This window comes from Topomyia yanbarensis, chromosome 2 (assembly GCF_030247195.1).
Source record: "Topomyia yanbarensis strain Yona2022 chromosome 2, ASM3024719v1, whole genome shotgun sequence".
NCBI classification, from domain to species: Eukaryota; Metazoa; Arthropoda; class Insecta; order Diptera; family Culicidae; genus Topomyia; species Topomyia yanbarensis.
The window spans coordinates 168,726,292-168,753,563 of NC_080671.1; the positions used below are offsets into that span (position 1 = coordinate 168,726,292).

A 27,272-nucleotide genomic window follows, 5' to 3' on the forward strand; every position below is an offset into this window, starting at 1 on the left:
TATCGTAAGGTATTGTCTGATGATATGCTTTCACACGTATAGTAAATTGAAACAGTTTTCAATGCCAAATTTTCACACTAGTGACAAGATTAAAAACATTGTTTCCGATTGTGCTTAAGTATAAATAATTAACTGCGAAACTTTTTTTTCAAAGAACCTATGCAGTCTCAGTAATGGCCGGGATGGTATTGTAGCATCGATCAAAATTTTTTCACTCTTTTGTTTAACTGCATTCATATCCTTCACATAAATGTTGATATTTCTTTAGTGAACCTTGAAACTATTTCGATTAAAAGTTACTCCTAAAACGTTCACACAATATTTCTGGCTTACAAAGTTGCATCATCACAAATTCTAAAAACTGCAACTATATTGCTGGTTCAATGATGTCGCAACATCAAGAACTGAAAATTTACCGATGACCTGAGTAAACCATGCGCTAAGGAAGCAATATTATGCGGTCTATCGATTGTATATAATTAATTGGTACGCAAACCCTTCCTAGAAATCGAAAACGTCTAAAATAAAGACATATATTTAATTACCATACTGTAGAAATTTCCCCTGTTTGTATTTCAAAACCAAACTTTCTTTAGTATTGTGTCACACTTAATCGACAAACCGATTATGACCCAATAACGATTTGGTTTTAAATAACCTGAAATGGTAAAGTACTTCCTGTCCCTAGCTAAAATGTATCACATTAACACTAACCCATCAGCATTAAGTAAATCCTGCTCGATAAGATTATGCAATTCGAAGAACGTGCTATCCGAACCGACACCGCGCACCATCAGCGGTCCAGTGAGTGTAGCTGTGGCCTATGGATGAAAAAGAACCTCGATCATTTCAGATCGATCTACTACTTGGATTTAAATAAATAATTAATGGAATTCGAGAGTACTCACACCGTAAGTCCCGCCGTCGTGTGTTTGGCCAGACGGTGTTGGTTTACTTTGGACCAAGCAGCTGATGGATGCATGAGCTGAAAAGCCTGCAAACCATTAACTAACGATCTCGACCTCTAGAGAAGAGATACCGCCCTTCATACCACCCGCCAGTCGGTCGGTCGTTTCCACTTCGCAACCTACATAGATGCACCGAACAGCGAACCAATCACCTAAGTCCGCAAGATGCTGTGTGCCTGGGGTGTTGGTACTGATCCCAAGCTGGGACGGCGAGATGTACCTCCGAACGGTCATGCGGGCGCTCGAATCTAACGGTTTCGCCCAAAGGCAAGAAGAAGTGAAAAAACAACATAGGCAAAACAGATTATTAATAATTTCATCTATTTTCCGACATTCGGTGTGCGTGGCTCCGCTGGGAAGCTGTGGGAGAATGAGAGCGGCTAATGCCGCACCAAATCGCCGCGTCATGATGGCCGTTCGAATGTGGAGCGCCGCGCCCCGGCCAGCAACCGACAACGTAGGTACCACAAATGTAGACGGGATGGTGGCTAGCTAGCTAGTGCAATTTATTCGATCGCCTGCTAATACACGTTTTAGCCAATGGGTAGCAAATGCGTACAAAGTTTTGCAAATTCAGTGTACTTAGGCGCCCGATGAGGGGCACAGCTGGCTAAATGTGTACACCTAATCGTTGTCGGATTTCTTTAATGGACGAACAAATTGCGACGCACCGCGGTGCGCCACCATCACCGTATGCAATATAGTCACGAATTGCAAACACTATGAAGTAGCAGACTCATTACGGGAATTCAGTGTATACAAAGGTGTAAGGCTTCTGGTGGCTCATTCAACAGCAGTTACGATTGGATTAGCTAAACAAAATAACTAGTGAATGTGTATCTAAAAATGTGTTTAAATTCACTATCACTGGAAAATTTGATTTGTGTCAAGTGAAAAATTCTAGTTAAAACTAACTAATAAAATCGGCTCATGCGGTACATTCCCAAGAATGTATTAACATGCGAACTGGATTTAAGATATATGATTAATATACGTTATTTACTTAGAATTTTTAAATGTCGCGTATGTATTCAACAATGTTTGGATGCTATGCACAAATATTTTTATAATAATTACAATTACGAGATTATGGATATTTTTCATTTAACCCTCTTAAAACAGATGGCTTCTGTTTAATCCACTATAATAATAATGAAAAGCCGTTGCATTTCACCAAACAACAAATACTATAGTATTTCGTCTACGACGTATAGTTTTCTCCAGTGTTCATACCAGTCTAAATTATTTGTTCGAACTTCGGTTTCGATACTGTGTACGCACCACCCAAGTACAACCAATTGCGGCACGGTGTCGGTAGAACAATATTTATACAACAAAACCAGTATCGCTGAAGTACTCTCTAATCGAAAGCTTAGATACTCACCTTTCATCAAATTTGAAATGTTCTATCGAAGGGTCTAGAACAATAATTTTTTTAACGCTTTGATGATAATTTTTGAAGACGTTTCAATGAATAGCTCTTTGAAGATCACACTTTTAAAGAGATCAATCTTTAGACATTCAGTATTAGAAGGAGGAACTTGTTACGTGATTAAATACCTCTAAAGACACCAATGACCGACATTTAGCCAATTTCGCGTTAATTCACATTTTAAATTTGAATAATATGTTCACCCGATATATTTTTTGTCTCTGGTAGAATAATATTAACACAAACAAATCAATATCACTGATGTACTCACTATCCGGAAACTTGCTTCTCTTTTGAAAAAGATAAGTTTTGAATTGTTCTTCCTAAAAGGGTCCAGAACTTTTTTTATTTTAGCTAAATAAATACCTATGTTTATATAATATGGATACTTTTACTCATTTGTACGGCGATCTAAAAAACTAACATTTTTTAACTTTAATGAATAATCATAAATTTATAAATAAATTTTCAGTTTATGGTGTATTTGTATTGTGTTCGTTGAATTGAATTATATAGTTATGTTTACGTACCTTTTTTTTGATATTCAAATTCAGAGAACTGTTTTTCACAAACGAGCATCTCTTTGATCGAGAATTCATTTTTATGTATGCCGACATAGTAAACATAGTTAGTACATATGTTACAAGAACATTGGCCTAGTATCTGCTTCGTTCTTCCTAATATCTGCTTCCTACTTCAATGGTAAGTGAGATAAATCTATCATTGAGAATTACCCTTTCGGAGTTGGATTTGCGATCAATTCACTAGAATATTATTATATTTCACCTTGAAAATACTACTATATAAAAAACGATAAAATTTTTCGCATCTATCGATTTGTGAAAAGACCTGAATAGATGTGTTTTTGGACCAACGCACAGAGGAGTAATTGGGGTCGAATCCTGGCCAAAACTATGTGCTGCTGCAATTGTTGTTATTATGCCTTGGTATGAACTAAAAATAGACAATTACTAGTTTTTGGAACAATTTGGCATCTACCCACCTACTAGTGCAGAGGCCAATTTTTTATATCCTTTCGAATACTAGTAATTTCTAGGTGATCTTTGTGAATACATTTGTTTTTCCACTTGCATAAACAGTTGATCAGTGGGAAAGGGAGAAGAAAAGGGACGCTTGTGCATATTTCCATAGATATACATTTTTGCAAATATAGTATTTTGCCCTACAGCATTTCGGTGTACAGTAAAAGTAAAAATTTCAATATTCTCAAATCGCTTGGGATTGGTGGATTGGACAAGATCGGAAGAGTTCAAATATTTTTTGCATATCTGAAATCTTGTTTTGTAAAACTGCTTCAGCAACTTTGCCGAATCTAGCCGTATAATGTAACTTTTTTATCTTTCAAATTCGGAATAAAATGTTCAAAAAAGGTATTACAGGCAATACACAGCAAGTCAACTATTTTCAGTTAGTTTTAAGCTGAAGTTAAACAAACGGTTGTGTTGAACTTCGTTTGCAATAATATAGTCTTATTTAATACAGTCATCATAACTAGAAAGCGATTTTGCTGAATATATAATGAAAATGATTAAAATATCCCTTAACATATCACTATTGGACATCCATGCAAAAATTCTTTAACAATTTTTGATATACTCCTAATTTTGCCACGTTATACGGTAGGTTCTTAGGTATGTCAAAAAAATATAACGAAACAAAAAAATCGAAAAAAAATATTTTGGTTATTGGCCAAGAATTTGTTCTCTGTGCAACGCAAGGCCGGCGGATAGCGTGGGTAGTATGGGTAGTACTACCCACTCGAAAATAATCGAGTGGGTAATTACCCACTCAAAATTTTGAACCATTTCAAAAAAATTAGATGTGCAACGCATGTATCTTGCATTACACACAACGTGATTTAATTTCAATGTAATGTAAGCGTGTGCATTGCGAAAAGGGAAAAAATCTTTACTAATGAACCCCTCATGCTTTCTACCCACTCGGGCGTAAAGTGTTTCGCCGCCTCTGGTGCAACGGAGGGTTATAAACCTGTTATCATAACTTTTTAGAAATTCTTCAAATCTGCGAAACAATACTATTTTGTTTATATTTTATATTATTAGAGTTTTTTTGCTTCGGATTTTTTCCGACCATTTTCGTATTCAAAATTATATCATTTTCGGATTTCGTAGACCATTTGACCATTCTGATGTGTTTCTAAAGGGAAAGTCTTTCGATCGTGAATAAACTCGTAATTTTCAACGAAACTAAAAACGAAAACAAATCTAATTGAGATAAAATTGTTCGAAAAATCCATAGAACAGTGATAGAATTTTGAATGTAACATCAGTTACATAGGAACCCCGAGCAAAAATATGTTTAGAAGAAAAATAAGTTGAAGGTTTGCTTTGCGAATTTCAAGAAATCTATAATTATCAACGCGAAACTGGCTAAATGGTGTCTTCGAAGGTTTTCTTTGACGTTACCAATCCGTTCCTCTGACAGTGTGTGTTCACTGATTAAACCTCCCAAAAGGGAGATATCTGTTTTGAGCTACAAATTGAAAAATTACCTATAAAATTCATCGTCCACATGTTAAAAAAAAATAAATGTTCTAGACCCCCTGATAGAACATTTCAAAGTTATGCTCAGATGAAAAAAGAGCATCTAAGCTTTCGATTAGTGAGAAGTTTAGCGATACAGATTTTTTTTGTTTAAATATTTTCTACCAGAGACACCGTGGAGGACGATCACACCGGTTACTGACAGTCGGCGTGAATTACAACATTTGAAAAAAAAAAAAAACATAACTTTTTTTCATAGCAGATTGCGAAAAAAGAAGATTGATTTTGAATGAATTGTGGGAAAAGAGTGTTTTGGAAGCTGATTGAAATAAATAGTGCAACGGAGGAAATAAAGGTAATTTGTAATTTTCCTATGGAGAAAATAAAGTTAGAAGAATTCGGATGATAGAACGTGAAGAAAATAGATTTAAAGCTAAAAAATATATTTAAAAAAAGCTATAAATATTGTTGATTTGGAAGGTGCTAGCGAAAAATTACCTGAAATAGAAGTGCTAAGATTAGGAGGAACCTTTAAATTATTTACCTTATTTAAATGTAAAAATCCGAAGATGAACACTAATGTATTTAAATAAGAAATAGTTTCCAGCTGACTTGTAGTCTAAAAGAGCTTCTTCCACTTTTTGTTTTTGCGTTTAGCACGTCCGAACAGATACTATCGCATAATTACTTGACTTTCTAGATATATAGAGAAATCTACAAATACTAAAAGAATTATACTAAATAACCATTCAGAAGAAACTCGGCATCGGTTTTATTCCGTATTTGTCAAAAAAAAATGTCATGCCATCAGCGACAGAAAGGTGGGGAGTCCTTGTAATTTGATATTGAGGTCATTAATGTACTGGAGGAATATTACTGGACAGATATGGCTTCCTTGTGGGATACCGGATGTAGCGAAGAATGATGCAGATAGACAGCCATTAATACTGATTTGTATTTGCCTTCCATCGAGGTAGGAACGAAGGTCTTGGTTGATTTAATCGAAGGCCGCAAATCGAGTACATATGTTGTGAACGAAAGCAGGCTGGTCGTTGTCGATCGTTTAGTCATAAAACCGTGTTGGTCGTCTGCAATGTAGTGTTTGCAGTGAAAGAAAATAGGATGCACTTTTTGACAAAAATCAAAGGAACGCCATCCATTACTTTCCTGGCACCACGTCAAGCGAGTAAGCTGGTCTCGCCCAGTATAACAATATCATCAGACGGGCTGCGATCGAGATGATGAAAGAAACAGAGGAAAGATTTACATCGATCAGGGTGAAATTACGAATTCTGTCAGGTGGAAAATACACAACACACAGGTACAGATGGCGATCGGCAAGTTTCATTGAAATCCACACTTTCTCGGAGCTCGCGCACCGATCGTCGTTGATCGCTCGGGCTTTTATACCATGGCGAACAGCGATAAGCACACCACCATCTGATGTCTTGTGGGCTGTGGCCAGTGATATACCAAATCGGATTTTTATAATTTGGCGGAAAAACCCAAGGTTTTTTCCGGGTTAAAACAATTTTTTCATGCGAAGATTGGGTATTTTGCATTTTTTTGTTATTTTAATAACTGAACATTTATGCAGTGTTTTCTAAACATTTTTTTCATTTATGAGCATTATTGTCATTAAGTTTTCCTTAAATCTGACAATTCTGCTAAGTTTTGATCCATTTAATCGTTGTCTAATCGCTGATCCCACATTTATTCACAAATTTTTTGTTGAATAAGTGATATGTTAGCTGTTCAACATTTTCCAAGGCAAGTCGATTGCGATTCTTACTGTGAATGTAGGCGTTTTGAGTGAATACCTACCTAATTTCGTGTAAAGTGGACCATCCCCTAAAATGAGAAGCATGTACCGCAAAACGGGGTATCTTTGATTGCCGGGGTAATTTTGATCAAATGAGACTTTTTTCAGTGAAGTACGATAAGATGATTGCCTCTAACAATATCTTCGAAACAAAAAAACAAACCATATTTAGTGTATGTCGGCAACGATTATTCCGTCATGTTGTACCTTTTATATTCACAAATTTAAATTGAAAATAACACAACTCCCATCTGTTCAAACGATCCCTCGTATATTAATAGTTTTAATAAACCTCAACTGAACTGATCAGTTTTTTTTTGGAAAACGTAAATATTTTTGTCCAATAATTTTATCAAAAAATACGAGAATTTTGTTGGTAACTATTTAATTTCGACTATTTTACTGTAAAAGTTCGATAAAAGCCAGCTGTATCCTTCTAGGAAATTTTGTTCTCGTTCGAGATGTCACGATATCGGACCATAAAATTGCCAGTAGATATTAAATTTACACAACATTTGGAGAGTTACTTTTCATTTCGATACACATATTTTGCTGATCAAAATTACCCCGAAAAATAGGATATAAACTTCAAGCGTAAAAATCGGACAGAAGCTCTTCGATATAAGAGTCGATAAAAAAACTTTCAGTATAAAGACCCCAAAAATTATTTTCAATTTTTACAAGGGACTTTTTTATTCGAGTTTTAATCTTGAAGGTATCGTTATACGGATTTTCCTGCGAGCTAATTATACTGGAGGTTCATCCTTGCCTACTTTTTCAGGTTATGCCGAAGGCCCCCTGTCCGATTTTTACGCTTGATTTTTATGTTCGATTTATACATTCTAAAATATCGTTAATGGATAGCATCCTTGCGACTTTAATTTTCGGTCGTTTGATTATAAAAGCTAGATATTTAAAAACGTTAAATGAACCTCATAAAATCGATAAAACGAAGAAAACATGTTTCAGACGGGTTAAAATAATTTGGGAAAAAACCCGGTCGCGAGTAAAGAGTTGGTCGTTGATGAATCTAAGCCACCAATATTCTGATAAACCTCGATGTTGTTGAAGGACGGATCTGATTCAGCAGAGAACAAAGCCATGCTGCCGTTTTGAGTGTGTAGGAAGATCCTTACGTTAATCCCAGGAACAGTATCCGAACGGCTCACGGTCGCTTGGTCGACTGTGGTGGGATATTCGAGGCATCGCGAATCAACTGCATCGCGTCCCAGAATATGATGATCGTCGACGGCGAGAGAAATGGTTGACATACATAAGCGCTTGAAGTGTTCGGATCGGATGTATACTTGCCATTAGTGGTGACACACATACAGGACCTGGACGACTGATGATCGCCAGCTGCAACTACTCGACTGTGACGGGCGGATCAAGGGTTTCATAGTGCCAACTGCGGTGCGTCCCAGTATGCGTTGAGCCCCGACGCTCTCGAGTCACGACAAGACTTCGCGAAGTAGTATTTGGCAACCTTACTGCCTCACAGAGGTGAATTCAGAAAAAAAATTCGGGAGGGGTCTGATTTTAATGAAAATTGATGTCTGAATTTAAGGGGGGCGTCTGGTGTAGTGCACAAAAAAATCGACTTCTTTTTTATCCGCTTTTTTTAGTACTGAACCACTAGAATAGTCTCCCACTCTGTGGCCAAGCTGAACTTCTTTTGTTTTAAACAGCTATGCATTCCTCGCGCACATTTACTATAACACACGCAGATTTCAATATTTCGACAACAATTTTTGAAAAACTGACAGCAATAAAAAAAAACAGTGTGAACAATACACTCTAAACTACTTCTACCCAGATTTTCAAGAGGAGAATACCCAATGGGTCATTTTCTACAGCATTTTTTCCATTTGAAATGTTTTGTTTTTCTAAAGTCGAACTTTTTGTATTTTTTGTGGTTCATCGAGTAACTACAAGTCTCAGCTTTACAAAACTTATTGAATTTCCCGTATCAGACATTTTTATCGAGAGTTATCGTGTTAGCCGCGGTGCACCTCGACGTGGAAATGGTTGGACGTATACTCTTGGAACACTCGTATGTGTGGCTCCGCGTAACTGAAAATATTTTTTTCGTGCATAATGAATGTATAAATAAATCTTAACATTACAAAAAAGATCCATTATTACCTTGCCTTCAAAATCGTAAACCAAAATAACCGTCGGTTTGAGCACTTTATACCAGAAGTCCCCCTTAATGAAGTGAACAATTTGGTTTCAAAATGAAAAATTAAAAATAGAAAAATGTAATGTGTGAGCTCATTAGTTACATTTTAACAGAATGATTTCTCTAGAAGTTGAATAATTCGTAGAGGGTCGCCTGAACCCCTTCCCTGGATCCGCCTCTGCTGCCTGCTGCCTCACACATACACAACACACGCAGATGTCGAAGCGATATAGCAGTTTTTCTTGTTTTTCAGCAAAGATACAGGATATGCAGAACAATCGGCTATTGTATTGTTTATTGGGGCTTTAACCACGATGGGTCTTTCGCCCTGTGTTTTTTATCTAATATTTTCGAATTATTAACCGCATTACTGTTGAATTGAATTAAACAAAGCTTATCGGATATTCTAAACGTGGCATATTAATGCCATCTGAGTTACCATACTTTTACGATCACGTTTAAGTTCAATTAGAAATATTGTAGCAAATATTCAACGTTTATTAATTTGAGAGTTTACACAGGTTCTTGAATAAATTTTGTTGTAGTCATATGCATTTACCTTGAGATAATTGTTTAAAGACCGCTTTATGTTACTTCTCCGTAAGACATTGCAGAACACGTTTATGTTCATCTAATCCTTTCGCTGTAACTCGACATTCTTCTCTCCGACTAATCTTATATGAGAATGTGTCTTCGAATGTACTCCATTTAAAAGTGCTAAATGTCCCCACATGGTTAGGAAATATCACTTTCAATTGTCTGGGCAAATGTCATACGTGATGAAGGAAACTTCAACAAAAACAGGTCAATCACATTTTCTACTGTACCTTATTTCCTTCTCGAGTTCCAAATTGCTAAATAACCATAAAGTGCGTTGCGAAAACACAGCGCTGGGGGTCTAATGAGATATGCAGTCTGGTAATAAATAGTTAGTTATTATTCAGGTTTCAGATCGCTCAAAATGCAGGGTCGGCTAGTTCTGCGGTTCGATTCCACAATTGTTTTTAGCTCAATCCCAAGATGGTCAGGTTTAGAATCACCATTGCTCATTTTTGAGTTGAGATGATCGACAGGAAACTTTTGTCTGTATTATATAAACAGGAAGTTGTTCCGCAATATACCGACACTAGAAGGAACGTTTCCACACATAAATTATTTCAGCTATAATTTCAAAACAAAATAGTTATTTTCGACAAACAAAAAGAATTTAACCCAGGCCAAATCGCCAGCCCACCATGAATTTGACGCTTTGAATCGCCATCACCACCGAATACGGCCAAAAAGTTTTATATTACGTTGCAACTTTCGGCAGGGTCGTTGTACGTGTTCAGCATAATTCCAACCCGACCGGTAGGTAGGTGGAATCCAATCAATCATACCTAAAGTGAACAGCTTTCTGTTGATCTTCGAGCATCGAAGAGCGAATCTTCCGCGATCCTGAAAATTTACATCACCTGTCAGGGAAGTGACGGCTATCGAGGCTACCGTCGACGTTGACGTACTTTTCTGTTTAGTCATCAACCAGTGTTCAAATATTCTAATTGAAATAACCGCTCACGGGCTTTCAAAGTTCGCGGCTGGTGGTATCTCGTCCTCGTCATCAACATCGATGGGATGCGAAGCTTCAACAACTTGTATACATTTGCTCGGTTGGCAGCTGAAGGCAGCGTGACCAAACCAGCGCAGCACGATCCCTGTGTATGTAGCTGAAACTAAAAGTCACTTTATTTAAACAACCGATAAAATATTCGCAAGAATGTGAATAGACAAATAGTGAATAATGGTTTGTATAGAGCTGGAGTTGGTGTCGTTGTTGATTCACCTCTCAGGGCTGTGACTTTGAGAAACTAAACGACCTTGGAAGGTATCTTCCTAGCGTGGTGGTCGTTTTCAGCCCTGGTTGGTATGCCGACCACTATAATTTCTTCTGAAGGTTCAGTTCGGCTATGCTAATTATTATTTCAGAAGGAAGATTTTCCATTAGATTAAAGGATGGGGCATTTGGCGGAACGATTACTAATATTTATTCATAGAATCACAATATATATGTATTTGTGTTACATTCATAATAAAGTATTTGAGTTATTTTATGAAAAAAGGTATAAAAAATCCCTTTTCTACAAATTTTGCTGTAGTTTAAAAATAACTATTACAACGCTGATTTTGTGGCTTTTAGTCGATCAGCAAGATTTTTAATTTCAAGTTCATTTTCTAAAAACATCAGTTCAAATATTGACAATCTACCACTCTTCATGGTATGCCTCGAATGAAAACCCGGCTCGCAGCTTCCTACTCCTACTCCTAATTTCCTTCCTCCAGTATTTGCAGCTGACATCCATCGCTCATCAGAACTGACTGGTATAAGAAATTTACCGCATTGAACTCAAAGTTATTTGTCGGAAAAATAAAATTTCTGTATTTCTACGAATTATTGGAATTTTTTAAAACCATTTAACATTTTGTACTACCATAAATTGTAGCTGATATCAATTGCAAACGGTTTTTGTATTAAAATATATAGGTCATAGTTATGAACCCAAAGTTTTTTGCTAACTAAATTTCTGAATTTTTACATGATTGTTTTAAAGAATATATAATTGCTTTTTTTTTTTCTAAAAATTATAGCTGGTATCAATTGTAATTGTAATAAGTTCTTTGCTAAATAATTCAACTTTATGTACTCTTACGAAGCATTTATTTTTTTTAGAAATTATCGCTTCTTCCAGAAATTATAGCTGAAATGAAATAAAAAAGATAGGTGCAGGTGCAGATTTTTTCGCGAAAAATTGAAATTTTTATTTAAAATGAGTAAGGAGCCCCCTTAATTGAAAATTTATCTCGAAAACCCTTATTATTTTTTACATAGAATCTGTGTGCAAAGTTTGAAAGAAATCAGTTAAGTAGTTTTTGAATGGCAGGTAACACCGAAAATCATGTTTTTTCAGAGACGTTCTACAAAAAGCTTCGCCACCGAGTCATTTATCGATATTTTTGCATAGAAAAATTACAGAATGTTATTTAGAGGATACACTATAACATCCTACGTGCTAAAGGAAAATATTTGTAGTCCTGACAAAATTTGCATAATTATAACTATTTTCAAATGTTCATACCCTCAAGATAAAAGGAGTATCCCTCTGAAACGTTGAACTAGCGGTAGTAGACCGGCAAGTTCTTGCAACCTTAACCACAACAACTGAAGTTTAAAAAGGATACAGTAGATTTAAACTAAAATATAGCTTATCCACTTAGAACAAAATAAAAAAAGTTTGTATGGTTCCTGTTTTAGAAGTAGAAACCCCCCCAAAGAACCAGTAGACACACTAAGCAAATCCAAAATATACAAAACATCACGTTCTCACTGCGATATAATTTTGATTTGTCCAATAATCAAGAGACCATTCGAAATTCGGTTTAAGGAGCACAAGATTTTTTTTATTCGTTTATTTGACACGGCTCATAGCGGTAGCTTAACGGAGCCGTAGATCTTTTATACGTTTACAATACATGTAAAAATAAAAAAAAAAACAAACAAGAATTGATTAATTGGATCTCGTGCGCGCAACTTTTTATTGCCAGCGGAGACCTTCTTTCGCAAGGTCTGTTGGCAAACAGCGTCAGGGGGGTCATTTAATTCTCTCTTGTTTTTCACGTCCCGGTCGAAGCTGGCTTGGTGTCCGGGATCAGATGTTCTCCTTTGCTTCTTGCACTTATTGTTGATCAGTGTAAATCCGTCGTCATTGTTACTGCATTCGTTGCCGATGTTGTTTACAGTTGCTTTTGGGGTGCTGGATGATTCTTTTGCGGTTGTCATTATGGTCTGAACAGCTGCCACAAATTTGGCCACCTTATGTGGTTCAGGATTGGTATTGAAAACTCTGTTTCAGGTTGGTTCGCCGTAGATGAGTTGGCAATCGATTGAGATGCATTTTCCTCTGCATCTTCCGCGCAAGGTTGTCCGTGATGAGCTGTCTGATTACAATACTTGCACGTAGGAGTTTGCCCCTCATGGGTACATAGCGTAGTTTGCATAATTGTAGTTCCGTGAGTTTTAAGTTTTATTGCCAAGTAGGAGGGAATAGGCCTTTCAACCCGCATCCTCACTACAAAACCGCCGTTAGGAGTACCCGGGAAGAAGTTTCTCCAAGTATCAGGTTTAACGGATTCTACTTCTCCGTATTGCGACATGCATTTTGCAATTGGCTCAGGAGGGGTACGATGTGATAGGTCATATAACCTTACATCTATATAATCATTCTCAATATATACGGGAATCTTAATTCCAACGTTGTCACTTTCAACCACGTGTTTTAAGTTGTTCTTCAAAACGAAACGCTCGGCTTGTGCTAACGTGTTGAATGATATTAACACTACATTGCGAAGATGATGATACTGAAGGTACAAGACTTCCGCAAGCCTAAGTTGCATTTTTACCTTCAGAAGGTATCCCACTTCACTAAAACTCGGTCGTTTTAAACAAAATTTAAAGTCAACGACCGCAGCGTTGGGTCGGAGTAGAGCTTTTTCGTCAACTTTACTCATGATGACAAGAATAATCCGATATTTCCTTTGTTCTCGAGACAACGCACACTAGATCGAGAGTCCTGTTGTTCACTTGGCTCGATTGTACGTCTGACTGCGGCAGAAGTAGAAAGTAGACTGTGATGAATAAAGATTTACCATTTTCACTTCGAATCTAAAGTAGCGGAACAAGCCTTTTACAACGAAGCATTAAGGTCGGACAAATGTTTAAAAACCCATAGATTGATTAGCCTTATCAACTCCTAAGTATGTAAAGCAGTTGGATAATTAGAAAAACTAGAAGTTTTTCATTAGAAACAAGCTTAAAATCTGACGGACTAATCTTTTGTCTTCTGCTGGCAGGAGTGGAGCTTAGGCAGCGTTACTACGAATCTCTCGAGGCACTGGTATCTCAAGTACGAATCTGGTCGATCGTTCTTGTTATTAGGATCGTACCACCAGCATAGCTGGTAGCCCTAGGGTTGTGTTTTACGTAGCCTTAAATATACGTGAAATTTTGGTTTTGAAGGACAAACGGAGAACAAATTCTTCTAGATTTGACCATTTCGCTTACAACTTTTTCGATTACTACACAAATAACATTTTGTTTTTCTTTTTTGCAGGTGGCTATTTTAACCAATCACACCACGGATCCGAAACTACTGACACGGATTATTCAAGTAAGTTCAAGTAATCACTACTTGCAAATTATTATTTTTAAGGAAGGGGACCTTCTCTTGGATTCGGCGGAAAATCAAAGCAATATTTGAGAGTTTGTTGTGGGAAAATTGAAAGACGTACGTACTTCCGTTTTGATACTTTATTCGTTATTCATCGATAGTTAGGAAATGATGTTTTTTTCTTCGAATATTCAAAATGGCGGCATCAAAATGGCGTTTTTCTCGAAACCATGTTTTTTCTTCTCACGGCAAGAATAGGGCTTGCTCTATTGATCTGATTCTTTATTCAAAAAATATTTGGAAGTATATACTTTTTTGTATGCCTTATACGTAACATTGGCATAAATAATGTTTTTTATCATTTTTAAACGAATTAAAAAAAGATTTCACTTTTTTCTTCAACGTCTAAACAATTAGTTTTTTTCATCTAAATTTATTGAAATTAGGTATAAGCCATAGGAAATTTTATCTATTTTATTAAATTATATCAAATTCTCATTTTCATTAGCTACGAGAGGCCAACGAGCTCCACCATTTTCAATTTTCGAAAAATAAATCATTTTCTAATTACCGATAAATAACGAATAAAAGGTCAAAGGCGGAAGTTTCTATATCTTTTCATTTTTCTGCAAAAAATCTCAAATATTGCTTAATTTTTTCATAAAATGGCGAAATTTTTGTTTAAAAATAGCAATTTTTGCTTCAAATGAGTAAAAAAACCCTTAATTGAAAAAAAAATATCTCAAAAACTCAACGTAGGGGTTAGGTATTTTTTACGTAGAATGTGTATGCAAAATTTGAAAGAAATCTTGTGTTTTACGGAGATGTTCTACAAAAATCTTCGTCGCCGAGTCGCTTGTCGATATTTTTGCAGGAAAAAATTACAGAATGTTATTGAAATGATACATTATAATACACAAAAGTTTTGGTCAATTCGCTTCACCCAAAGTTCTAAAAAAATCGTAAAAAAGTGATTTTTTTTCTTGCTGAAACCATTATTGCCAAAACGTTGCCAGATGTATAACCTTTCCAACGAGTGCTTGTTTGTCAAAATCAGTTCAAAAATATCATCGCACGAGCTTGCTAAAGAAAACTGACCTACTTGATCTCATTCTACTCTAAAAGAAACTAGAGTTTTGATGTATTAAAAGAAATATAAATATAAAGAAAAAAATTGTAGTTTCGCTTTCATCATAAAATTTTGCACTTTACAAGACTTTTCTATTGTTTTTAAATAGTGGGTAGGGTAATTATAATTTTCTTCAATCAGAAAATTAAATTTTTAATGGTTCAAGCTAAAGTTTCACAGTCTTCCAGAAAATTGAAGAAAATCAAATTTTAAAAAACTTTGTCGACGACACTCTATCTCTATAGATTGTACTTTTCATTCTACAAGAAATTGACCAAGAAATTAGGTTCTCATAAAATGGTTTTATTTCTATAACTTTTGCATTTTTGATTTATTATTATTTGTTATACTTGATATTTTGAAGGAGAACAGTTTATCTCTATATACCGTCTAGCTTGTTGCGTTAGAAAGTTATATATACTTCTTACTAAAAATAAACTATTGTTTGAGTAAAAATTGCAAGATATAAAAAAATATTTCATTTGCAATTTTTGGCAACGATATTTAATGTTGGCCCTATTCGAAAATAATGCTGTTTCAAAAGATTATAATTTTTATGTAAAAGTTCCCATTACTTTGATACGAAGCAAGCAAGCACTAGTAGTGCATAGGACCAAATCAGGCGCCGTAAAATAATGTTCAAGTTGTCCAAAGGTTACTTTAATTTAAAATAAAAACTACAAAATTCTATGAAACCGTTTTAAGGAACATCCTAAAGTTTACCATTGGATTTCTCGAGCAATGAAAATTATGAATATTAGAGCTTGTGTACCTTAACATTTTTTTCTAAAATGTATTGTTCTACGACTTCATCGAAGACAGTCAAACTCTATCTCGAACCGTTTAAAACTTCAATTCTAGATCTTTCTAAAATAAGGCTTCTGTTCAAACTATAAAAGGGGTTGCAAAACACAACAACACTTCTAAACATATTATAAGGCCGAGTTATTTAGCATTAGCAATAATATAAAATTTCTGCTAATTTTTCATTCTGCACCACTGTGCATTGTTGAAAAGAAAACTGTTCATTTCATTTTCAACATATATTGCACAACAACTAGGAGACACCAAGCAAGTTGGAATGTAAACGTTTACATGTTTATAATTTGTCACCCACGATTAACGAAGAAAATAACGTTCCACTGTGTCAGAAATTATCTCAACCATAGCAAAGGCAAAACCTAAATGTTCCATTTTAGACCCTCCAGCTATTTAGTTCTCGGTACGGAGCTACACCTTGACTTACGGACTATTGTTTTCAGGAGCCTCAGCTACGAAACGGGAGCAGGAACTGTTCTGTAGCAAAGTACCCATTAAAGCCAGGAATATTGCCGATACTGCAATCGTGAAGTGATTATTCGGCAGAACTCCAAGCTGACGCATGTCTGAAATCAAGCGTTGTGTTACCCTATATGGTCGGTGTCAAGTCAGACCGGACTAAGTAACAATAGATTGATTTCGAGAAACACGAGTTTAAAGTTTGAATCGCAGCATCCTTTACATTATAATTGGAAATTAATTTTTGCTGTAATTCTTGCTTATTGTCACAAAATTTCAAATCTGGTAAAAGTCGAGTGTAGCTGAAGAAATTCTTTATCCAGTGCTATCATTATCTCATTTTTTTATGTTTTGCGACTTAGTTCGGTCTGACTTAACACCGACCATATGTCAATTGAAAAAAACACCAAAGAAAATTATTGATATTAAAATTATCTTAAAACACAACAGAACCGAGATACCATGAATTAGAATTATATTGGATTCGACCAACTGTAATAATACACAAAGGTTCACCATGTAGTATTCGTAGTGAAAAAATCAATGGAGAAATCACCTTCTCAAACATATTATGAAATCATTATTTTAATTGTTGGATCATAGCCCTTTACTGCAAGCTGATTCTGCTTCGAACAAGCAACGATGAGAATGCATGTAAATTCCTTACCAAACTAGCGGTAAATTGTGGAAATGCCCCGAAAACGAACATAACCCAACATCAACAGCATGGAAACGGCTGGAGACCTCTTGGCACGAACCGGAGCAAGCAGCGTGGATTTGGGCCGAAGAACTTAGAAGAAGCGTAAACTGCAAACCGTTTTGAAAGTCAAATAGCACACTCTAATGGGTAAGCAGCCGGCGATTCTTGAGAGCGCCAATTTCCCCCTCGATCAATGCCTTGCAAGGTCGAGCCCCGGTGAGCTATTATCTGGGTAAGTGTGTGGATAGAAGGGTACAGCAGCACCATTGCGATCGATGGATGGCACGTGTAAATTGAAAAATTGTGCATTTTTTTCGGAATAACGTTTGCTTGTTCATCGTGAAATTCGTGCGAATGTCAGTACAACCCAGCCAAAGACCTTGCCCACTATTCGGGTATAAATGTTGTATGTTGCACTCATAATGCCATCAGTTGAATCATAGAGTTCTAGTTGTTCACTTGCGGATTTCTAAACGTCAGAAAAAAAACAATATGTTCAAGGTGAGTTCGAAACATTGTAAAGTTGATCAACAAAATAAACAGCACCAACCTGCATTTTCCAGATATTCGCCATGTTAGCCTGTTTGCTTATCGTAGTTTCTGGTGAATACTACGCACTTGAGGGGCACGAAGAAGTAGTTGAACACGACGCTTATCCGAAGTACAAGTACGAATACGGAGTCGAGGATCACCACACCGGCGATCACAAAAGTCAGTGGGAACATCGTGACGGCGAGGTTGTTCTTGGTTCGTACTCCTTAGCTGAGGCCGACGGAACTCATCGTGTGGTAACCTACAACGCCGACAACCACAACGGATTCCAGGCTCAAGTGCAGCGAGTGGGACATGCGCAGCATCCGCACGGGGAAAGTTACTCGAATATCGAACAGGATCATTAAAGTGTGAGAATTTGTGAGAATTGGTCACGAATTAGCCAATAAATGTTCCTTAATCGATATCCGATGAAGAGTGTTTTTAATCAGCCGAACGTTCAGCCACAGATAACAGACGTTTAGGCTCGATTTGAATCGTGTGTAAATACCCGCTACTGAAATTCCGAATAATTTAGACGTCTGAAACACGGTTGGCAAACGTTTGCAGATGGCGCAGTGATCGATACAATGCAGTTAGAGTGCAGCTGTCAAACACGTGTAGCAAACAGTTGCGCAGATGGCAATAGTGAAACACGGATTTCCAACGTTTATTAATTTGAAAGTTTACACAGGTTTTTGAAGAAATTTTGTTCTAGCCTAAACGTCTGTTATCTGTGGTTCAGCTTTGTGGATCCCAGCGATGCTCGCTTGTGCATTACATTTCTACTAGACTATGTAATACACTTAAAAACTAAATGACACATTAAACATGCTTTGATGATCAGAATACTTGTTAAGCGCACAAAATCTGATCAATGAAGTCATGGTTTTGAACATTCATTTTCACTATGAGAGTGTTACTAGCTTTTCTTTGAAAAAGATACCGTGTACCGGTATTTTCCTGGTCCAACTACCGGTACTAAGAGTGTCAGTGCCGTGGAACCGGTTCTCGCCAAAAAGGGTCGGTACTAGGAACCTTAAACCGAAACCCCTCTAGGACCTAGAAAAAGTTTTTTTTAAATCTCAAATCTCTCCCTTTAGTGCGATGTTTCTGTCCCGTCCTTGTTTCCACAAATAGGCGCATGAGTACATGCATGCTTTAAACGCTTTTATAATCCTTATCTGTGTATTTTGACGATTGAAATAACTTTGAAGAATATATGAAACCCGTAGGAATGATAATAGAAAAGATATTAAAACAAATATTTTTGAGTGTCATCCAAATATAACGAGGTATAACTTCTTAAAAATTTAAAAAGGAGACTTCTTTTTTTCTTCAATTCGTTTATTAGATAAAGCACGTTTGCGTTAGCTTAAACGTGCCATTATTTTCCTTGTTTTACATTTTGATTTTTTAAAAACTAGGGGGTTACACATTTCAATATTATTTTGTTTTTATATAATGAAACTAAAAAAAAATTGCAGCTAACTTATTCATATACAAGAGGGGATAATATTATATTCGTAAGATTAGGGGGCGGGTCATTTTGTGTGTTCTTTATATAGTAATGCACTTTAGAATTTTTAGAAGGGAGATTGTTGGAGCAATTAATTACTAACTAAGCGGAACATTTTACAAGCTTATTAACTAGAAATAACTAGAGAGTGTAGTTCAATTTTATTAAGATTACAGATTAACTACGGCTATTTTTAAGTAGTGGTACTGTTGGGCTTTTGTTAACGAGATTATATATTGATCAACTAAAACTAGAAGACAGGGGTGGGCACATAAGTTTTGGGAAGATATTCAAGGAGGGGGGGGGGTGAAGTCCTACATCTGTGTATCAGAGACAGTACAGAGAGGGTGGACAAGGCTGATGGGGGGTATTGTGAGAAGATATTAACTTTCAGTTTCCGGCATCGGGAATCATCGGTAAGGATTGCAGATTCAGACAGACGCATCATGTATTGGGACGCCGGGCGGTTTTCCTCGAGCCGAAAGGGGTTCCTCCAGACGATTCCGTAGTACGGCTCAGATGCGGATCGGAAACACATCGCGTTGCGCGCTTGATGTTGTGCTGTATGTCTCGTGTTTGTTGGGTTATTCGACAGAGATGTTTTGTCTCGTCTTGGAGTCGCATCAGACAATCGTTGAGGTACGGTAGGCGGAAGAGGGCACTTCTGAGAATGATAAGAAAAATGATACGGGCAGTTAAATTTGGATATTGATGGTTTTTAGGAAGGTGTATATGAGGGACATATAGAGGAGATCGCGGCTTGCCAGCACATCTCGAACCGGAACATTGGGTGATCTTTCTCGGGCCCGAAGGGAATCGAATAGTTGAGAGCTGGCAGAACTGTACTCGACGCATGCCCAGACAATGCGCATGCAACCTAAAACCATACGCAAATAACAATATTGGATTCGCTCTAGTTTGATGAAATGTATGTTCGCAGCGGACCGGAAACAGAAATTCTCCTGGATGGGCCCTGAGATATTTGAAAGTTGAAACCTGAGCAATAGTTTGACCCATTAATTGAAGCTGTAGTTGCGCTAGTTCACGCTTCCTTGAAAATACGACCAGCTAAGTTTTCTCCGTGGAGAACTCGATACCCAGCTGGAGGGTTCAAGCAGACAAATTGTCCAAGGTATCTTGCAATGGTCCTTGCAGATCGACGGCTTTGAGTCCTATAATAGAGACCACACCGTCATCTGCAAGCTGCCTTAGCGTGCAGGAATTGACAAGACATTCGTCAATATCATTCACGTAAAAATTATAGTGAATGGGGCTTTGACATAAGCCCTGGGGAAGACCCATGTAGCTAATTCGTCATGTCGATAAATCACCATGCGAAAAATGCATGTTCTTTTCAGACAGCAAGTTTAGCAAAAAGTTGTTTAGAGTCGGTGAAAGACGATGCTGGTGCAGCTTCTCAGTAAGAATTTTGATAGAAACTGAATCAAAAGCCCCCTTTATATCTAGGAAAACTGATGCCATCTGCTCTATGCTAGCATAAACCATTTGAATTTCTGTTGAGAGCAACGCAAGACAGTCGTTCGTGCCTTTGCCTTTGCGGAAACCAAATTGTGTATCTGACAGTAAGCCATTTGCCTCAACCCAAAAACAAGATCATTTTCTCGAACAACTTTCGGATACATGACAGCATCGCAATCGGTCGATACGAGTTGTGGTCGGAGGCTGGTTTTCCTAGTTTTTGGATGGAGATGACCTTCACTTGCCTCCAGTCATGAGGGACAATATTACCCTCAAAAAACTTATTAAATAAATTCAACAAGCGTCTCTTGGCAGAGTCTGGCAGATTCTTTAACTAGTTGAATTCGATATTCTATCTGGCCCTGGGGCTTTATTGTTACAGGACACGAGAGCAAGTGAGAACTTCACCATCGATAAAGGTGCTTCGTTCGCGTTATCGTGAGGGTATGCAGAGCGGTAGATCTTCTGTGCCTGGGCGGAATCCGGACAGACCTTCTTGGCAAAATCGAATATCCGCCAGTTTGAATATTCCAAGCTCTCGTTAGTACTGTTTCGGTTTCGTATGCGCCGGTCGTGCCTCAAAGAGTGCTCATCGATGTTTCTCTCGTCAGCCCGTCGACGAACTGGCGCCAGTAGCTATGTTTTTTGGCTTTCATCAAACTCTTCATGCGCTTCCGCCATCGCGTACTGTCGGTGGCTAGCTGGCAGCCCGGCGCCCCGGTAGGTCTCATACGTGACGGCCTTCTCCGCGTCCACGTCTGAGCACTCTTTGTCCCACCATGGGTTGGGAGAACGCCCGCGAGAGTTCGCGTCTGGTACGCGTTTAGTCTGAGCTTGAATCGCGGTATCGAAAATCAAGCCAGCCAGGAACCCGTACTCTTCCTCTGGAGGAAGCTCTTGAATGGACTCGATTTTGTCGGATATCGCGGACGCGTAGCTCTTCCAATCACTATTTCGTGTGAGGTCATACGAAGTTAACTTCAACCCTGTTAACTGGAATATACTCCTTCGTAAAGGGCCCGTAGCCAGCAATATCATTTGTCTGATTTAAACTGTTTACCACCACCCGAAGCTTATCAGGGAAGTTTTCAATATCTCTAGGTATTTTTTAAATGTTAAGATCTGATAAGAAATGAGGTATTTTCAGGTCACGAGCTCATTTAACACTTCTAATAATTGAATTTAGAACATATTCATGGTTAATTCCCTATAGCTTTAAAATTCATGCATGCCACCTCAATATGCAACGAAATTGAACTTTGGATTAAGAAATACTTGAAAAATTGGAAATGTTAGCGTTTTATGATAAAGAATACCGTCTTAACATACAACTTTGAATATTTATTATAACTTTTACTAAGGAAAGAAAAATCGGAAATGCATTTTATAAGAAATTTAATCATCTTTCAGAATATCATAGTGGTGTATTGAGCTATTTTTCGCCAAGCTTAATAGGTAACTATCTTTCGTCGAAGGTTTGATGAAATAACAAGAGAAGCAAGAATTTATTGCAATTACTCGTGTTTCCGATTGTAATAATTTTGCATAAACCAAGCTGGCGCTGCAATTAGCTGCTTCGATACATTCTAGGGTGCAATCTCCGACTGCGTTTTTTTTAAATGAAACTAATGCGATTTTATAGCTATCTTATATATCTACACAAGAGGATAATATTATTTTCGTAAGATTAGGTGGGTCATTTAGTTTTTGTGGCAATATGGTTTGACATTTTTATCAGTGAGATTAGTGGAGCAAATAATGTTTAACTAAGGGGGACAATTTTTTACGACTATCTTAAAAGTAGGAATAACTAGAGGGCATGATTGAATTTTGTAAAGATTCGTAATTATAGTTATTTTTGTGGGTAGTAGAGTTGGGCATTTTCAACGAGATTATATAATATAATAGTTAAAACTAGAAGAGACAAGAAGAGCTAAATGCTTCGTGAATATATAGGGGGGGGGGGGGGGGGTAGGGGTGTTACTTCTGTGTATAAGAGTCAGGGGAGGGAGGGTAGACAAAGATGGCAGGGAGAGAAAATTATTTCAGTTTCTGGCATCGTGAAATCAACGTATGGATTACAATCTCGGGTGGCCTTCATCAGGGGAATCATGTACTGGGACGCCGCACAGTGGCGGGTCTTCAAACAAAAGTGGGACAAAACCTCAAATGTTACCTAATTTGGCTAAAAATCACAATTTAAGCTAATTTTGAGGTGTTGAGCTCATTTTTGATGTCAAAAGTAGTAAAATATTAAATGCATTTTTCCATACAGTGTCATTGAACCTTTCTTATAACTATATTTATATTTTCATGATAGATTTTCCGTTACTGTACACCAATGTTAGCAATATCATAAAAAAATAAGAGCACTACTTTAAATCTATTGTAAAACGTGTTGGTTTACTGTAGATTGTTTTACTATTTTACACAAAACACCATGCGCCTCCATATCAGCAACAAAACTTCAAAATCTCCTTAAACCTTTTTGCGCACCAAGGCGCAGAACGAGACCAAGATATTCGAAAAGTAGAGGTTATTTCCTATAGAATGTGTACTATGTGACCGTTCCGAAATGATTCCGAAATTTGTACAGAATACATTAGTGAAAAAAGTATTTTTGATTTGACCACCTCAGACATATTTAAACCAAAAAGTCATAGTTCCAAACAAAGCTATCGAACATATTTTATTCACTATCCAAGTTCTTTCGTTCTTCTACACAATGAAACTAGTTGTGCTAAAATCGAACCAAAATTAAAAGAGCAACATGCATCTGAAGTGAACAGAGTAATGGTGGTTTCGGAAATGAAAATCATTAAAAAGTCCGGACTTTGCTACGTTTAAACTCATGTTTAAAATCGAGTTCTTATCCAATGATCATAAAATTTTGAATATACACCATTCAATATATGAGAAATTTAGGAAAAATATAAAATATCAATACTTTAAAAATAAATTTTTGAGGTTTTGGCCAGCCTCCAGCCACTGTGCGCCGGGTGGTCCTCCTCAAGATGGCAGGGGTTTTTCCAGACGATTTCGTAGTACGGCTCAGATGTGGATCGGCTACATTTCGAGCTAATCGTGTTATGTTCGTGGTCCCGTGTTTGTTGGCTCATTCGATACAGATGCTTTGATACAGGTGGAAGAGGGTTCTGAGAATAATAAAGAAAATAAGAAGGGGCAGTTAGACTTGTATATTGATGGTTTTCACAAAGGTGTATATAAGGGACATATAGAGGACATCGCGGCGTGCCAGCACATCTCGAACCGGGACGTTGGTTGGTCTTCCTCGGGCCCGCAGGGTATCCATTAGCCGAGACCTGGCGGAACTGTACTCGGTGCACGCCCAGACAATGTGCTCAATGTCGTGATAGCCGTCGCCACAAGCGCAGGTACCACTATCCACGAGTCCAATACGCCGGAGATGTGCATCCAGCGTGTAATGGTTTGCCATGAGTCGGCACATCACACGAATGAAGTCACGACCCACATCCATCCCCTTGAACCAAGGTTTCGTCGATACCTTAGAGATTATCGAATGTAGCCACCTTCCCAGCTCCCCACTGCTCCACGAAGTTTGCCAACTTTCGAGGGTTCTCTGATGAGTAATACTGAAAAATTCGCTGAAGCAAATTGGTCTTTCGTAAACGTCTCCTTCTAAGGCACCCACCTTAGCTAAGGAGTCTGCCTTCTCATTGCCCGGAATGGAGCAATGAGAAGGGACCCACACCAAGGTAATCTGGAAAGAGTTGTCAGATAAAGCACTCAGTAGCTCCCGTATTTTCCCCAAAAAATACGAGGAGTGCTTTCCATGTTTCATCGAGCGAATAGCGTCAATGGAACTGAGGCTATCCGAAACGATGAAGTAATGGCCTGCGGGTAATGTTTCAATGACTCCAAGGGTATACTGAATGGCAGCTAGTTCTGCGGCGTAAACTGAAGCAGGGTCACTGAGTTTGTAGGAGGCGGTGAACTTTTGATTGAAAATACCGAAGCCAGTGGACCCTTCGAGGTTTGATCCGTCAGTACAAAACATGCTAGAACAGTCGACTTCTCGGAATTTATTATAAAAATGTTTGGAACCACTTGTGGGTGTATGTGGTCCGGAATTCCACTAATCTCGTCTTTCATGGATGTGTCGAAGAAAACAGTAGATTCAGAAGTATTTATGAAATGCACACGGTTGGGATTGTAAGAAGAAGGGTTAATATTCTGCGCCATGTAGTCAAAGTACAGGGATATGAAACGGGTCTGAGAATTGAGCTCGAACAAGCCCACCATGTTCCGGTTATTGTACGAAGAAAGTTGATCCTACATTCAGATACCGAATATGGCATCCCCAAGTACCTTTCGAGTTGAACCAGACCCCTACATATTTTACTGTGAAGACCTGAGCGATAGTTTGACCCATTGATAGAAGTTGTAGTTGTGCTGGTTCACGCTTCCTTGAAAATACAACTAGCTCAGTTTTCTCCGTGGAGAATTCGATACCCAGCTTAATAGCCCAAGCAGACAAATTGTCCAAGGTATTCTGTAATGGTCCTTGTAGATCGACAGCTTTGGGTCCCGTAACAGACACCACGCCATCGTCTGCAAGTTGCCTTAACGTGCAGGAATTGTCAAGACATTCATCAATGTCGTTGACGTAGAAATTGTATAACAGGGGGCTTAGACATGAGCCCTGGGGAAGGCCCATGTAGCTAAATCGTGATGTCGATAAGTCACCATGCGAAAAATGCATGTGCTTTTCCGACAACAAGTTTAGTAAAAAGTTGTTTAAAGTCGCTGAAAGACCATGCTGGTGCAGCTTCTCTGAAAGAATGTTGATCGAAACTGAATCAAAAGCCCCCTTAATATCTAGGAACACTGATGCCATCTGCTCTTTGCTAGCATAGGCCATTTGAATTTCAGTTGAGAGCAACGCAAGACAATCGTTCGTCTCTTTGCCTTTGCGAAAGCCAAATTGTGTATCTGACAGTAAGCCATTTGCTTCGACCCAATTGTCGAGGCGGGATAGGATCATTTTCTCGAACAACTTCCGGATACAGGATAGCATTGCGATCGGACGGTACGAATTGTGGTCGGAGGCTGGTTTTCCTGGTTTTTGGATGGCGATGACCTTCACTTGTCTCCAATCGAGTGGGACAATGTTAGCCTCGAGAAACTTATTAAATAAGTTCAACAAGCGTCTCTTGGCAGAGTCAGGCAGATTCTTCAACAAGTTGAATTTGATTCTGTCTGGCCCCGGAGCTTTATTGTTACACGACAAGAGAGCAAGTGAGAACTCCACCAGCGAAAAAGGTGTTTCGTTCGCGCTATCGTGAGGAGACGCGGCGCGGTAAATCTTCTGCGCCGGGGCGGAATCCGGACAAACCTTCTTGGCGAAATCGAATATCCAACGGTTTGAATATTCTGCACTCTCGTTAGTACTGTTTCTGTTTCGCAAACGCCGGGCCGTGCCGCAAAGAGTGCTCATCGATGTTTCTCTCGTTAGTCCGTCAACGAACCGGCGCCAGTAACTACGTTTCTTGGCTTTCATCAAACTCTTCATTCGCATTTCTATCGTCGCATTTTTTCGATAGCTAGCGGGTAACCCGTCGTCCCGGAAGGTCTTATACGCGACGGCCTTCTCCGCGTACACGTCTGAGCACTCTTTGTCCCACCACGGATTAGGAGAGCGTTTTTTATGTTCGCGCCGGGTACTGGCTTAGTCTGAGCTTGATTCGCGCTGTCGAGAATCAAGCCAGCCAAAAAGCTGTACTCTTCCTCCGGAGGAAGTTCTTGGGTAGATTCGATGTTGTCGGATATCGCGGCAGCATAGCTCTTCCAATCGATATTTCGTGTGAGGTCATACGAAATATTGATTGATTTCAATGGCCTTGAACCGTTATTGATTGAGACTACAATTGGCAGATGGTCGCTGCCGTGGGGATCAGGAATTACCTTCCACGTGCAATTTAACCGCAGCGATGTTGAGCAAAGGGACAAGTCTAGTCAGAATCAGAATATATTGGCTCAAATGGCACGTTCCCCGTACATAGTCGGGGATTTGTGCCTTGCCGTGTGTTTTCATCATTTCCTGAGCGGAAGGAAAGGACAAGGAGGTGTGGGGAAGTAGACTTGGAAGGGTGGGAAAAACAGCACAAAACAAAAAATAAACAACAGGTAAATTAAACTCACAAGTAGTTCAACTTGCCTGCGAATAAGCCTAAAGCTCTTTACCACATTGGATAAGAAACTTTAGTATGTCTCTGAGTTTCAGTCGACCAAACATGGTTTCGTCTATATAAGGACGGCTGAAGACTCGTAATCGCAATTGCGCTAGCGCTGGGCAGTTGCATATCAGATGATATGAAGTTCCGTAGTCGGATTCACAAAGATCACATGAAAAAGACTCAGCGCGCTGAATAGTTGCCATGTGATAATTGAGTTTGCAGTGGCCGGTTAAAGCCCTGGTCAGCATGCCGCAGTGGAGCTTCGAAAAATGTAAGAGATTTTTCGAA

At 38.2% G+C, this 27,272-nt stretch overlaps 2 protein-coding genes across 2 annotated transcripts in view; both read left to right on the forward strand.

Annotated features, from left to right (window-relative positions):
- Positions 1-18,136, forward strand: part of LOC131679883 (uncharacterized) — an 87,366-nt gene extending 69,230 nt beyond the window's left edge. The window contains exons 3-4 of the mRNA XM_058960634.1: positions 14,074-14,130; positions 17,781-18,136. Coding sequence (XP_058816617.1) covers positions 14,074-14,130; positions 17,781-18,136 — 413 coding nt within the window. The remainder of the gene's footprint in view (positions 1-14,073; positions 14,131-17,780) is intronic.
- Positions 1-27,272, forward strand: part of LOC131682066 (uncharacterized) — a 311,928-nt gene that overhangs the window by 64,255 nt on the left and 220,401 nt on the right. Inside the window, exon 2 of the mRNA XM_058963245.1 lies at positions 14,074-14,130. The gene's annotated coding sequence lies outside the window, so the exon portion shown is untranslated. The remainder of the gene's footprint in view (positions 1-14,073; positions 14,131-27,272) is intronic.